We start from the raw sequence: 15,678 nt of genomic DNA, 5'->3' as shown, positions 1-15,678 counted from the left end.
TTGCAACTCAAACAGTATTTCTATACAATCTAGGAAATACACTAAAAAAGCTGGCCTTACCTGTGTGAAAGCCATTAAGAAGATTCATATAGAAACCATTAAGTCTAGAAATGGTCCATTCAGGACAATACCAGATATTTGGCACAAAGTTGAAAACCAAAAACTATTTGAATTGTTCAAACACAAATATCTGTTGATTTATTCGTCTATCTTATCACACTATGCAGCCAGTTGCATCTGTTGTGCTGCTCCCACTCTAAGTGGAAGCCTTCTATTCATAATATCCGTTACTAGCTTGAGCCGGGGATCACCTTCTGGAATTTGACGCCGCTACAACAAAAATAAAACAAAATATATATAAGAAAACACATTGATATAACTTGGTTAACAGAAGTTTTTGTATTGTCTGGTTTTCTTCTTACCTTCAAGCCTCTGAAGTACATATCAATAACCCTTCTGGGTAAATTCACTTTACGCTTCTGCATGAGATCAAATAACAGGTTGGCCATAGAGAAATCTCCTCCCTGTGCCCAACAAGGATTTGATAGCTTTTTAACAAGTGTGTCTATATGGCATTCAAAACACAAAATACTTTCATTTACTGAAAATAAATAAATTTTGTACTCTCTTTTTAAGTAGCACATAAACGAGAGAAGAGAGAGAATCGTACTGGCTCCTGAGATGCCAATTCCAGAAGATCGCTATGCATCTTATTAGTTATCGGCAAGCCTCTGTTCAGCATGTCTTGCTAAAAAATGGAGAAAGAAAGAAAGAAAGAAAGATATATTAACGTCTTTTAAGAGGCCAAAATGGCCTATAAGACCGAATAAGAGATTACATCTTAAATGTTAAAGAAACACTTTGGTACTCGTAGTCAAAAAGCACAAATCAAAATTGCAACTAAAGCTATGAGAATGAACCAGAAACACATTCAATAATAGAAAAAATATGCATATTCTATGCCACATAACAGACCAATGCCTCCAGCCAGGTCACATTCTATAATTGCATAGATGTGTTTGAATGATATGTATTATGCATATATAAATATTATGTATATATGCTTTGAGTGCCTTTGGACCAACAGCACCAAAATAGAATCAATCACTTACCAACACCTTCTTAGCTGTCTCCATTCCTTCTCTTGTAAATCCCCTTACAGCTTCTAAAATGAATACCTTTCCAAAACAGAACCAAGAGTTAGCTGAATATCCATCCACAATAGAGTTGGATATCTTGCCTGTGATTCCATTATTTAAAAAATTATAAGAATAAAAACAACTAATTAAGAAAAATAAATATAAATTCACATAAGTCTTGAGAAGAGGATGCATACCACAAATAATTCAGTTCGTGCAGGCCGCCCTGAGCTCAGATAGCCATTAAGAGCCTTTAATGCAATAGCATATTCTTGACATGCAACATGGCACCTGGATTGAATAAGCAACAATTGTCAAAGAGTCGGCATAAACAAATATGCAAAGAAAACATAGGATACTTAAACAAATGAGCCAATTTCAATGTGATCTTCCAATTAAATTTTGTGTGAGGAGAAACAACAGTACAAAAGCAGCTATAAGAATGCCGGGGCAGCTATTAGCACTTTATGAATGTCATTGCATCCTTGAGCTCGAAACTCCTAGTTCGTAAAGAGAAAGTGTTCTAATTTACAAGATCTTCTCCATTCTGATAGTTTTACAATCATTGTAATACAGCAACAATAACCCAGTTAACAATGAGAGAAGGCACGCATAACAAGTAAGCCCATGTAAGAACTGGTGGCCAAACTTCTCTATAGGATGTATTGAGGAAGAGGGAAGAATTGTGAGAGCGCGAGAATATAACTCTATGCACTGATGTGTACGTTTTATGTGTATGTATGTGTAAGAGGAGAGAGAGAGAGAGAGAGAGAGAGAGAGAGAGAGAGAGAATACATAATATTCACAAATACAGCTACAATATCTTAGTCAATGATGAGAAAGAAAGAAAGATATATTAACATCTCTTTAGAGAACCGTTGCAATTCTATATAATCCATCAAAAGTGTATCGCATGTCATGCGGCTCTCCTCTGTAAATTACCATCTCTATTTACAGCTATTTTCCTTCATTTCTTGCATTGAGAACTCCTGCTATGTTTTCTTTGCCATGTGCTACTTGAGCTAAAGTCAGATTATCATCTGAATATAATTGGTTACCCTTGAGTGCCCTTCTCATGGATAGAAAAAAGCTTTTCTCTTTTCCATATCCTTGAATTGGATGATCAAGACTTTAGCTCCAGACTCATCTCTTCCCACCCTTCACACTAAAGCAAATGGAATATCTTATGCCCCCACTTTTGTTCCGAGATTCTTGGCATTTTGTTGTTGGCTTCATTTTGGTTTCTTCTCTAACTAGTCCTACATGTATGCACGAGCTTTCCTTTTGGTTTCTTCTTCTAATGTAGCCTTCGTTATCTCTATCATTTTCAATATTGTTCCTTTTTGTTTTTCCACTACCTCTATCCAAGCAACGTTAGCTTTGATTTCTTTTTGAGCATGCTCATCTTGAGCTTTGGCATCTTTGGTTATCTCTTCCCATGTCTGTATTTCCTTTTCATAAATCAACTTTAATAGCTACTAGTTCAAGCCTATTTGAGGACATTTTCATCCTTTAGGTATTGTCTCTAAGTTTGATTTCTTTGCAAAACTTATGATGTCCATTTCTATGGCTTCTACTAATTCCATCTTTTGAGAGGCATGCAATTCTATTTTTTGTTTCTCTATCTTCTAGATTTTGTTTTTTAAGGCTCTTTCTATGCTATCTCTCATATGATTGATCTCTTACGTAATCAAATGAAGTAAAAGGTCACCTTTCCCTTCTTCAACATCTATTTGAACCTGCAATTTGGGTGCCTTCTGCACCTTTTGTGCACTACCTGTGGTATTCCTATCCCGTCCTTTTCTTCTACAATATCTTCTTGGGGTCTTCCATTGATCTGGACCATCTTCATGGGTGTTCAAATCTATATCTTCATCCACTATCCATTCAGAATCCACAGTGTTCTGTAGCTAGGAAAGCAGATACAAGGAATAGGTTGAAAAAGCATAGAGAGCAGAAGGAATGCTAAGCAATCATTGAAGAAAATACAGAGGGTAGAAATGCAAAGATTAGGCGAGCATTGCAGAAAATGCAGAGGACTAGAACACACACACAGAGGGAGAGAGAGAGAGAGAGAGAGAGAGAGAATGCACTTCACCCAAAACAATGTATTCAGCATATGTGAACAATGTATAAAAGAGGGTAGAAATGCAAAGATTAGGCAAACATTGCAGGAAATGCAGAGGACAAGAACGGACATAGACAGAGATAGAGAGGGAACACAAGATTCACCAAAACAATGTATTCAGCATAAGTGAACAATGTATTGCAGAGGGTAGAAATGCAAAGATTAGGCAAACATTGCAGAAAATGCTGAGGGTTGAAATAAATTTAGCAAAATGGGGGATATTTTTTACAATGAAAATACAAATGATACCAACCATGAGTCAACCATAAATCCAGGATAAGCAACATTTAATACAAGAGAGGGGACTTTGTTTAAAGTGTTGGTTGTCCTTGAAGGGATAGAGTGGGATATCTAAGGTATCGACTTAATTCAATGCAAAGGCATCTCTCATCCATTAAGACAAACGATGGACTTTAAAACACAAGTGCCCCAAGAAGTGTGTGTTCACACATAAGGTGTGGTTGAACTTGTTATCTCAAAACACACCCCCTTCACTCTCAATTCTGCCATATGATCATTTACCTAATGATCCGAAATTTCCCCTTGTGCTCATTGCGCTCGTGCACTCGCCATCAAGCTCGATAGATGAAGTGGACATACCCTACATTCCGTAGAGAAGTATCTAATCTTGTCCATGCCGAGTGCCAGCATTCGGTTACTATCCTGCATCTGATGACAAGGATATGGTAGAGTCGGGACAAGGTTCTATGTTCCATCGTTGTAAGATTCTTGCATGACCTCCACTCATTGAGGGTCATGAGCCACTTCTACTATTTCTAGCTCAGGGATGGCTGCTACTTTCACCATGAAGGCATAGTGTTGAATCATGTAATCGTTATAGCAAAACTGAGTCGCTAGAATCTTCTCATAGTTTTGAGCATAGTATGAACCCTATGTACCACACGTGCATTCGCATTTAAGAATGTTTCAATCATTCGAGTATGGTAAACACCCTCGAAGTATGGAAATACCATACTTTTGTATTCATTATTTATTATAAGGTAAATTTTCTTTTAATGTAAGAAAGTTAAGGTGAAAAGTGTAAAAAAAAACCATAAGAATGTTTTAATAAAATACGCATTTGTATGAAAAAGAATGTTTGCCAATACATTCGAGTAAATTATGTACTATGGTTTTGAGTTATTACTTTTCTTATAAGCCATTGGTGAGGCTTTCTTCACACCTAGTGTCCACATAATTAGCACACCAAACTTTCTAACTTGAGACAGATTGGAGCTTGCGGAGTTGGAGTGGCCTACCATGCCCTCTTTATAGCTATGACCATCTTCATCAAGCTCATGCATCTTCACCTTCCCTTTGCATGGTCAAGGGGGGGTGAGTGGACCACATGACAAATTTATGGTGTTGATCAAGCAAAGGCATCAACTTCATTCAATGATAGGCATCTCCCTTTTATTAAGACAATGGTAGACTTCAACACATGTCCTTAGGACTGGCACCAAGCAGAAGCATTAACTTCATTCAATGCCAAGTCATCTCCCATTCATTAAGCCAATGGTGGACTTCCACACACTGATGCACTAAGGAGTGTGTTCTCACATAAGGTGAGTGATTGGACCTTGTTATCTCAACAAGAATGTCCTTTTGAAGCCATGAAAGCATCATGTGGATCCTTATACAACATCTTTGTTTCTTTCTTTCTCTTTTTGGGTGTATGTGGAAGTATCTAAGAGGTGTAAAAGAAAGTGGGTATGCTTGAAAAATGTCTCTTTATTAATTCTTACTGAGCATTATTTTCTTGTGCATTAATAAGCCCTTTGGTGTATTGAAAGGCATGTGTGTTGGCATTCTTCATCATCTTCTACTATTTCTTCGTCTTCAATACATTTTTTATTTTTATTATGTTTGACTTACTTTCTCTTTTCCTCTACTGCTTTGCTTCCTTAAAACAATAAAAATTTATTTCCTCTATTTGTTTCTCTCTGGTCAAATAATACAAAATGATTAAAAACTCGCAATGTTGGAATTGAGCTATCCGTTATAGCTAGCTATGGGCCCAATTTTGGATCAAACCGAACTGAACCGTTAGCCATGGTTTGACAGTTTATCGGTCCAAAATAATTAAATGGTTTGGTTTGGTTTAGATTATTAATAAACGGTTGGTTTTAGATCGGTTTAGTTCTAAATATAAGGTTTATCGGTTTAAGTGGTTTTGTTTAAAGGTTTTTTGGTTTTTGAGTAACTTTTTTTCTCCCTTAATGGTTTATCAATTTAATGGTTAAATTAATGTTTTTTATTTATTTTAATAATTTAACTTAAATGTTTATTTAATTTAATGGTTTAATTGATGTTTTTTTAATGATTTAATTAATTTAACTTAAACGTTTATTTAATTTAATGGTTTAATTAATGTTTTTTTGTTGATTTAATTCATCTAACTTAAATGCTTATTTAATTAATGTACTCAGTTTATTTAGTTTTTTAATGAGTTTGACTTAAATATTTAGGTTTAAATTTTTTATTAAACGGTTCGGTTTGGTTTTAACTTTTCCCGAAACGGTTTTAGTTTATATGGTTTGGTTTACATTTTCTTAAATGGTTTGGTTTAAATGGCTGGAGAGTTCATAAGCAATTTGGTTTGGTTTTTGTTTTATATAAATGGTTCGGTTCAGTTCAGTTCAGTTTCAAGGCAAAGATTTCGACCCGAACCAAAACTGAACTGGGCCCATTCCTAATTATAGCCTCGAGTTGGAAACAAAAAATGATGAGACAAATATATGCTAGTTAGCATCCTGCTGATGATTTTCAAAAAATTAAGAGACTACATGCATAATGCAATAATGCTAGATAATAAAGGCTCTGAAATTGTTTTCTTCAAGGTCTACACAATTCATGATTAAGATACTATGACATTATAGGACTTTAGGAAGTAAAAGACATAAAGACCAACACAAAGATCCTCACTAATGTTCATACACATTAGAAAGAAAGGCCCCTTTTGGAGAGGTAAGCGTTATGGCAATCCCACTAGGTAAATTCCAAGTAATCACAATGTTATAAATTTGTTAATATCAACACAAGATGGTGAACAAAATTTAAGGAGAAGAAATAGCTGAACTTTATCCACACAAATGCAATTTCATCATGAAGAAGTTTAAGGAGACTTAAGCTATTTCTCCACCAAAGCTTTTGCAAGAAATCTCTAGGCATTCCTACATTTACTATGTCATCGTTGTATAGAAGTTTTAGTAGATAGACATCCAAGGTATAGCATTACAAGGTTTTATAGTGATTATAGTTATCCTTCAAGCAATTTCATGTGTAAAAGAACCACTCAACATATACATATTACATCCAAAAGGTGAACTGATGGAACTATGTAGATAATTCAAACCTGGGCAATTATATGTTTGGCAGGACCAATTGAGATATGGCATATTAATCTGAAAGGTAAAGTTGTGGAGGGTGTAGATAAATGTCAAAAACAAAGAGCCTAGAAGTGCTGTAGCAAGTTAACAATCTTGGGAGTGCCTTTTCAAGGATACATTTCTAGGTTCAACTTAGATTCCACAACCAATACCTATGTAACCAGAAGAAATTGCACTTACATAGTTTTAAAAAACTATAAGAAATAATAAATGTATATGATGTATTCCATACCTTAGGATTTGAGCTACACAAAAAAGATCTGGCTGAAAGCTATCTTCTTTCAGCATTTGTACAACACTCCTCAGGGCCTGCATACAAACAGTCAACATATCATCAAGTATCTAGTACAGAACTATCATCCATTTCCATATGCATCTACACAAATTTCTAAACTGTGATGGAAAATTTTATATTAAATATCAATATGTGCAAAAATACCATTTTTATTTATGAGCACAAAGTTGACAAGCTAGGCTCCCCATGGGCCATATCTTGATCTATGATGTCATTTATCACTTTATTTTGATTTGTTCTCAAAGACGAGAAAACATTTAAGATATAATCTCTTATTCAGTCTTATAGGCCAGTTTGGCCTCTTAAAAGACGTTAATATATCTTTCTTTCAGAACAAAACAAAAGATATATGCATTCATCCAAATGGAGGTACTACATGATTGCATTTTTTATGAAAATTGTCTTGATCCATTAACTCGATTTTGTCAATTTCAGTGATTCCAAACCATGGTGGACGATGATTAAAAGTCACAATAGATATCAGCATACACTTACAGAAGTATTTTTGAGGTCTGCACATGCTGAAAGAGCTGCATGATATACCGTCAAGCGCCGATCAACAATATTTGCACGGCCGCGTACAAAATCAATGGTGGGCAAACCATAAATATACTCGTCGGTCTCATCAATTATATCCCCTCCATCTCGTCCACCTCCAAACATGTCTAGACCAGACCAACTTCTTGCCTGCCTTAGTATATCAAGGATCTTTGAAGGATAAAAACTATGTGAGAAGTCAGATACAGTGAGCCTCATCAATAGGAACAGCAACTCAACACGCTTAGTATCTAACCTTATCAAATGTGTCATTTTTCTTCACTTGTTGATTTTTCTCTGCTGCTATGAGTGCAGCATAGCAATACTTGTTTAGTGCAAGTCCAGATTCTGTAATCCTTTGCACAACTCCTGCCCTGAAAACTTAAGAACAATTGTTCTTTATGCATATGTAATGGTAGTTATTCCAGAACAAACATCTATATACTCACGCTTCTTTTGGCAAACCTACTGCTCCGCATGCTCCTAGAAGTGCTGTTAATGTTTTCAATTTTGGACGCAAGCCAAAATGCAGCATCTCCTCTACAACCTTAGCAGACAAAGATAATAAAGTTGCTTTTTATTTTGAATAAATAAAAGATTGAGGTGAGCCCATGCCATATACACGCACTCTACAAATAAAGCCATGAAACTCAACTCTTCTCGCAATTTGAGCAAAAATCATACATTATTGCAAAATATTTAACGAGAACATCCAGGATCTATCATAGATGGAGTAAACATCTTGGTCAAAACATTCCCGTTGCTGTAGAATATTTAAGTCAATCAACTTACCTTCCATGTTAAGCTTTAAATACTATTCAAAAATGGAAGATACTTAACAAGAATTTCCTGGATCTATCATAGATGTAAAGACTCACATCTTGGCCAAATTAATGACCCACTACTCAGATATGTACTAGCAAATTTCCTTGGGAATTGGACTTTAATGACCCGATTTATCTGGAATGATTTATTTCTCATTACATTGGATGCATTCGTATAAGTTTCCTGGACATAACTCTCTTTCGTTCTGCCAGATGCAAAATGAAATTCCAAATGAGGTGTCAGTATCTCGGAATGAACAGACTCAATAAAAATAAGTTTACAGCGTAATGGCAATGAACAGCTACACCATGTAAAGGATGAACCTGAAAAGCACGGCGCTGTTGGCGGCATCTACCACATGTTGCAATCAAGCAATTGAATGTCAAATCCTGAAAAAACATTTACATTTTATATTCATTGTACAAACCTCATCCTCAATTATTCTACTACGTCTAAAATTTTATAAAAGTTTGATTCTGAAACCAACTCCATAAAATCTCGTCTATTACCAAATGCCCATTAAAACCATTACGAATCCATAAACTTACATCAGGGATATAGCCCATGCATTTCATCTCATCGTAAAAGTAAAAGGCGTCCTGTAGACGGCCACCTTTCATACATCCAACAAAGAGTGGTGCAAATGTATCTGAAATTGGTTGAATGCCATCAAGGATCATGTCGTCATAAACATCGCGCAACAAAAATGGCCTACAGAAGCACGTGATTATGTATCATGTGAGACAGATACATTTGATGGATCACTGCTATCACAAAAGCCATGAATAAGAATCAACGGTCAGAAATACCTGTTGAAATTATTTAGATTGTACAAAACATCGACATATTGATTTACATCTCTTGCATAATTTCTTCTTTCATAATCAGCTGAAACTACAGACGAATAAAACTGCACTCTTCCAACGCTTCCAGTACACTGATATAGATCAGTACCACCTACTAAACGTTCACAAGTATAAGCATCTACCATTTGCAATTCCAAAATGAGCAATTAATATGATATAAGTATCAGATTTCACCACTTCAAACATGTTGCAAAACAGCATAAGCCAGCATAGCATGCCTCTTAATAAGTAGGAGAATTCTTTAATTCATTTGACAACCCATCTTACACTAATTCTATATTACAGAGCTCTGATAATGATATAAATATGGCTGCTCAAACAACCATACAGAGTACTGTATATGAACATGGATGTTAGACAGCCCATGAGTTGTGTTGCAGATTTATGCAGATCAAAAGTCTACAGCACTTTATTGACCATCTTCTGGAATCCAAAATACATCGTGAAACCACTTCTTGAGCTAGAAAATAGTATAATTTTGTCTGTGATCAAGGAAATGACTCCATTTTGTGCCTCCTACATGGATAGAATCTCTATTTCCGAACCGCCATGGAAAATTAAAGAGTAATAAAACCATTTGTGCCGACATCTTTCCATTGGATAAGCATTTTACAATCAAATGAAAGACTTTGGAAATTTTCAAAAAAGCAGTGGTGTTCCTTATCTTATATGCATCGCAACCTCATCACTTTCGTATACCCATCGGATGTAGTTATAGTATTCCGCACCCTTATTGGAATTTTATTTTGTTCAGATTGCTACAGAATGTAGAAAAAGCTTTCTTAGGAGCACTTTTATGTGGCTCTTGCCAGTAAGAACGCTTCGTGTGCCAATGAGTGAAATGTAGAGGCATGTATAAAGACATAGTAATCAAGCATTACAAAGACAATGCACATAAAAGAATTTTGCAGAACAAGCATAAGGATGCATAAATGTTATAGTAGACAAGGCAGATTAAGTCAACTGATGAAGAATATGTGGAGTCAAGAGAAAGACTTCACAATATGTCAAAAACAGAACATGTAGCATGCTTCTGCTGTCATACAACCACTTTACAGTCAGTGCTCAAGGAAAGAATAACAAATTTCTATGGGGTTTTATAGGGCATTGTGTTTTTCATCCCTGTAGGAGCTGACTTTTATCAACTTTTCCTGGAATAGTTGCTTTTCCGTACAAAGCTTTACAGACTCCATTTCACCAACTTACAAGATGCCTGCACCTATGGGATACGTAGTGGTATGGATGACTTCAAGGAGGTTTTACATATGCCATTTCACTTTCCTATAAGATACATTGCATCTATAAAAGTAGATTAAGTCAAAATATACACATGCACTGCAAGACTATAATATACAATATGCAGATAAACGGTTCGTCCTGAAACAGCCGCGAGAGAAAGCAAAAATATAAAAAAAACCTTTGGAATGTTTATATGTTAATCTTTCCTGTAGGCATATATACATTCATTGTGGAGAAGCAAATTTTCATACAAATGCAGTTACACAGAATTGTAGATACATACTATGCCACTATTAATCCTGAGCAAAATTTCCCACATGGTGTTCATGTAGAGGCAACTAAGAAATGTTTCACTCTCAAATTAGTTTTATGCACAGAAATTTGAGAAATAATTCATTCATAGTAACAAATGCACAGGCAGCTTAAAATGGTATTTATTTTTGCATAAATTCTATGCCAAGATTGTGAGAATAAATCTCCAATGTGATAAACCAGAGATATCTGACAAACAATATTTCTCCTGCAAGATTTTGATGCATAGAAATTTGAGAATGAATTTTTATACATTAGTATAGCAATACACGCTGATAAATTCTCGTTTTTTTCTGCATACAGAAAGCTGAGAAGTGCTCTTTCTCTGCTTAATTTTGTACACGAATTTTTAAAATGGATCAATCCTCACACAGACTAAAGGAAAAGAAACTCACGGCTCAGAAATGAGAAATGTTCCTCCTCTTCATAGTTTTATACTTAGAAAATTGGAGAAATAATCCTCGCAGTATAGAGACTTGACAAAGGAACGTTTTTACACAGAAGCTTGAAACAAGAATGCAGCTAACGGAAGAAAACGCAATTTCTTCCTCTTACTAGTTTAAAAGTACATGAATTGGAGAGAAACCCGTCCTTCAAACGCAGAAATTTTGAGAGAAGGAAACCATCTTTCCACAGAAGATTGAACAGAAAAGAATCATCCTTACACAGATAAGGGAGGGAGGGAGGGAGATACAACTCCTTATAATACAGAAAAAGCAAGTTCAGAAACAATCATAGCACGGTAGTAAATGCAATAGTTGTTTTTTCTCTGCTACATATATTTTACCCGGTGAAGATGAGGAGGAGAATATCAGCGATCCACGTCGTGCTGCATGTCGGATCAACAGACGAGCTGCCATGAAACCTGCAGTCATTTGTGAACTTCTTCTTCTGTTTCGAGAAACAAAACCTGCAATCTCTGAAACTCTATCACACAGCAGAGGGAGTGATGCTGCTCGTTCTGCGAGTGTCTTCTAGTTCAAAAAAAACCCAAAGGCTTTTCGATAGGAAAAAAGATGTACATACTGTCTGTGTCTGTAGTTTCGGAAAATATGAGAGGAAATGCCCCTCTCACAAGAAGTAGCTTTACGCATATTTCCAGATCTACCCTTGACATATCCAAACAACCAAAAAGGCTGATTGATGATTTATCGTCTGAATCACAATCATTCGATTCAACAAAAAGAGGCAAATTTTACGCACCCCAATTTTAATCGCCTCACAATTTTCCTCTACAACAAAGTGCTACTGGTTGTGTATCCATTCGATCGATCATCCGCTAATCTCGTCATGCCTATGAATAATAGCATGACCATGGTCCATAAGAAAAAGGGCCTTACGCATACGTTCGATTATCGACACCTCTAGAGTTTGCTTTCCATGTGTGACCATTAAACGTCAAATTTGTAGATTTGAACTTCATTAGGTTTGTTTTCTAGGGCCAAAGCCAACCCCTCTTTCAAGTGGGAATAATTTAGAGATTATGGTCCATGTATCCAAGATATACGAAGCTTAACAATAAATGTATACTCTCCCAACTAAATAAGAGTAGGTAACCATACGAATAAATACATATAGGGCATGGAGGCATGGTGGTGATGCATTGGTCATTATTATATGCTTGATTTGGAGTTCCCCGCTATGATGAACATGTTATTTACCTAATCTAGTAGGTGCTTCAGTTGAGCCTATATTGGCACCAAGACGTTGGTCCTTGACAAAGAGTTCATATTACATACATTGACTCATGATAGACATTTTTCAAGACCAACCCTATCGAGGTATTGGTCCTTGACAAAGAGTTCAAATTAGATTGACTGACAATAGGCAATTTTTTAGGAACGATCCTATGAGGATGCATATTTGTTTCGTTCCAACACAAATTTTGCTCCATTGGAGTTTCGATTTCAGAAACAAATTATTGTCAGCGTTAACCCCAAAGTTTTATAAAACCATGACCAATAAAGAGACTTGCTCCCCACAGACCGCTACTACAAAAGCAACACCTGAAACACTTACACCATTCTATATGTTTCAAAAACACACAATTTTGAGTGACTTCAAAACCAACGACTTGTGAGGCTTCACTCCTTTATATCTTTGGAACCGGGGGAGGTTTTGGGCGCACCCCGAGTGTTGGAGTTTTGATTTCAAAAAACAAGTTGTCAATGTGTTAACCCCAGAGTTTTACAAACCCATGAGCAATAAGAGACTCGATCCTCATAGCCCGCTACTACAAACCAACACCCGAAACACCCACATCGTTCTATATGTTTCAATCATAGTACGTAAAATTCGTGTTCGTCTAGCATAACATTCGATTCCTCACGTTGGAAAACGAATGCGAATGCACGTATGGTTCATAGTGTGGTTTCAATATAACACACAAAATTTTAGCGACTTCGTAACCAACTACGTACTTGTGAGGCTTCACTCGTTATCTCTTTGGAGAGCCCGGAGGAGGTTTTGGGCGCGCCCAAAGTGTGAAACGAGAATTAGGGTTTTGATTCTTCCATATACACCATTCTCTTCACTGCCTGCTGCTTCCCTTTCTGCTCTCGCTAGGGTTTCGGCTGCTGGAGGAGACAGCAGCAGCAGCGGCAACACAGACATGACGACCCGTTTGAAGAAGAACAGGAAGAAGAGAGGCCATGTGAGTGCCGGCCATGGACGCGTCGGAAAGCACAGGAAGCATCCCGGTGGTCGCGGAAACGCTGGAGGTCTCCATCACCATCGGATCTTGTTCGACAAGTTCCATCCTGGTTACTTCGGCAAGGTCGGTATGAGGTATTTCCATAAAACCATGAACAAGTTCCATTGCCCCATCGTCAACATCGATCGCCTGTACTCTCTCCTCCCTGACTCCGCTAAAGCCTCCCCCGGCGATGGAAAAGCTATCCAGCTCGATGTCACTCAATTCGGTTACTTCAAGGTCTTAGGTAAAGGTGAAGCTCCCCCTTCCCCTCTCGTCGTCAAGGCCAAATTCTTCTCGAAGCTCGCTGAGAAGAAGATCAAGGAGGCCGGTGGTGCTGTCGTTCTCACTGCTTGAGTAGATCATTGTGTTTCTTTTCTTCTGTCTTATTCTGTTGTTAAAAAAAGGCATTTTGATTTAGTATCTCTGTAAGAAGATGACGAAAAACAGTTTTGGATGCTTACTTTTAAACTTAATTCTAGAATCAGTTTATTTCTTGATGTTCGGTTCCTAGGCACGTATTCAAAGCTGTTTGTGATCTGGTTTCGTTCATTTCTTCGATGCATTATGATGGTTATCTGGATGCCGTGTATGTTGTTTCATGACTTATATTCTTTTCGCAATTGCAGAATTCTTCTCTTTGATCAAATAACGTTGAATAAAATAAATGTTGAATGTGCATTAATACTTGCACAGTACAGCTGTTTCTCCATCACGAGAGGTGCTCCCTCAGACTGCTACTGTCTGGACGATCAGGGCCTCTCGTAGACAGTTAGTAAAGGATTCTAATTATTCAGATGCGTGTGGATTGTTTTTGCTGGTGAAGCTGGCACTTTTACAGTCCACTTGATTAAGTTAGCAAAGGATTCTAATTATTCAGATGTGCGTTTGATGGATCCAAGTGAAGGAAAGGTTGATGTTATGGAATTGAGGTGAATCCAAGTCTAGGAAAGACTGTAGATTTTGTGACTTGTGTGAGGGAAAGAACACTAATGGCATGAATTTGTAAGATGAGTATGGTTTTCTGAAGAGGTGCATACTGCAGGCCATTGATGGTAGTTATTATCACTGAGTGTGTCACGGGCAGTGTCATTTGGTCATTTGGTCGGCATAGAAACTGCAAACTGTTTTTATACTTTTGGTCACCATGGAAACTGCGAAATGTTTTTTCTTTTACTTTTGGTCACCATAGAAAATGCGAAATGGTGTTTTTACTTTCTCTATGCTAGACTGCCTTGCATTGAGCAGCCAAGTTTATTTAATGAACTGGCTTTTGTCAGGTCAGTGCTTTGAACTTTCCACCTAGGTGTGTGTTTTGTTTGGTGGGTTTCCATTGGTATTATCACTATGCATTATGGGTTACACAATGTGAAATGCTAAAGTGATTAGTGATCTCTCTTTCACCAAGACCTGGGGGTGTTAATTGAGACAACAAAGGTATCATGCCATCATGTTGGCAAGTTAACGTATAATGCTGTTGTGGATGATTAAGATATCATCAATTTGTGAATTGCATGTGTGGTATTGGTGACATGGTGATAACGCTAATCCACATAATTTTAAATTTGCATCCTCGATGGTGAAGGTCTTATTCATTTTATGTGTTGCATGTTGGCCATGGATAATTTCCCCTCCTAGACCTAAGAAGCTAAACTCACTTTCCTTGTTCTTTAATAGGTTGGGTTACATTATGAAAGCAATTTGTTATCACTTGCTTAATCATTAGTGTTATTATATGTTTAACATTAAACAAATGTGATTTATGACCAATCTAGAAATGGTGTGGGTGTGCAAGGTGTCATGACAAGAAATTGAAAGGAGACCATTTCCAACTACAATTGATTGGAGATGATGTGGGTGTGAAATGGTATGGTTGTGAGATAAGTGCCATAACATGTGACTAAGCAATCAAAATGTGGGTGTATTATGTCATGTAGATGTTTAAGATTGAAAAAAGATTGGATCAATGTCAATTGGTTGCATCGTCAATGTGATAGGAGTGGTATGGTGCTAAATGTCCAATGAAGATAATGTAAAGTGATTGTTTATTAAACATGAAATCTTTAATTGAAGAACTCATGATTATGTGATACCTAGAGTCAAAGACCCAAGACTGATGATGAAATAACTTGATAATGTAACTTTAGCAATTACACAATTCATCCAAGGAATTATTAAAAGATAACATGGTTATGTGATGCCTAGATAGGCAAGCATCAAAACTTCTAACTGCATCAAGACAATGTTTGTACTTTT

At 36.7% G+C, this 15,678-nt stretch overlaps 2 protein-coding genes across 2 annotated transcripts; one reads left to right on the top strand and one right to left on the bottom strand.

Moving 5' to 3' along the window:
* Positions 1–11,695, bottom strand: LOC147849121 (pentatricopeptide repeat-containing protein At4g35850, mitochondrial-like). Its single transcript, XM_087337775.1, has 14 exons — positions 11,641–11,695; positions 11,518–11,595; positions 9,123–9,270; positions 8,862–9,024; positions 8,637–8,702; positions 7,938–8,035; positions 7,745–7,862; positions 7,447–7,659; positions 6,889–6,965; positions 1,337–1,430; positions 1,113–1,178; positions 671–748; positions 423–524; positions 1–330 (listed from the first exon to the last, which is right to left on the bottom strand). Exons 2-14 carry the CDS (start codon positions 11,588–11,590, stop codon positions 220–222), a joined length of 1,407 nt encoding a protein of 468 aa, XP_087193901.1. The 5' UTR covers positions 11,591–11,595; positions 11,641–11,695; the 3' UTR covers positions 1–219.
* Positions 11,696–13,265: 1,570 nt separating this feature from the next.
* On the top strand, positions 13,266–13,922 carry LOC147849120 (large ribosomal subunit protein uL15x-like). Its single transcript, XM_087337777.1, has one exon. It carries the CDS (start codon positions 13,342–13,344, stop codon positions 13,777–13,779), a length of 438 nt encoding a protein of 145 aa, XP_087193903.1. The 5' UTR covers positions 13,266–13,341; the 3' UTR covers positions 13,780–13,922.
* Positions 13,923–15,678: the final 1,756 nt, after the last annotated feature.

The sequence above is a fragment of the Azolla caroliniana genome, unplaced genomic scaffold, assembly GCF_043228905.1.
Source record: "Azolla caroliniana isolate FFs.n. ecotype wild unplaced genomic scaffold, voAzoCaro1.0.p SCAF_123, whole genome shotgun sequence".
NCBI lineage: Eukaryota > Viridiplantae > Streptophyta > Polypodiopsida > Salviniales > Salviniaceae > Azolla > Azolla caroliniana.
The sequence above is the reverse complement of the archived record's forward strand: the minus strand, read 5'-3'. Positions and strand labels throughout refer to the sequence as shown.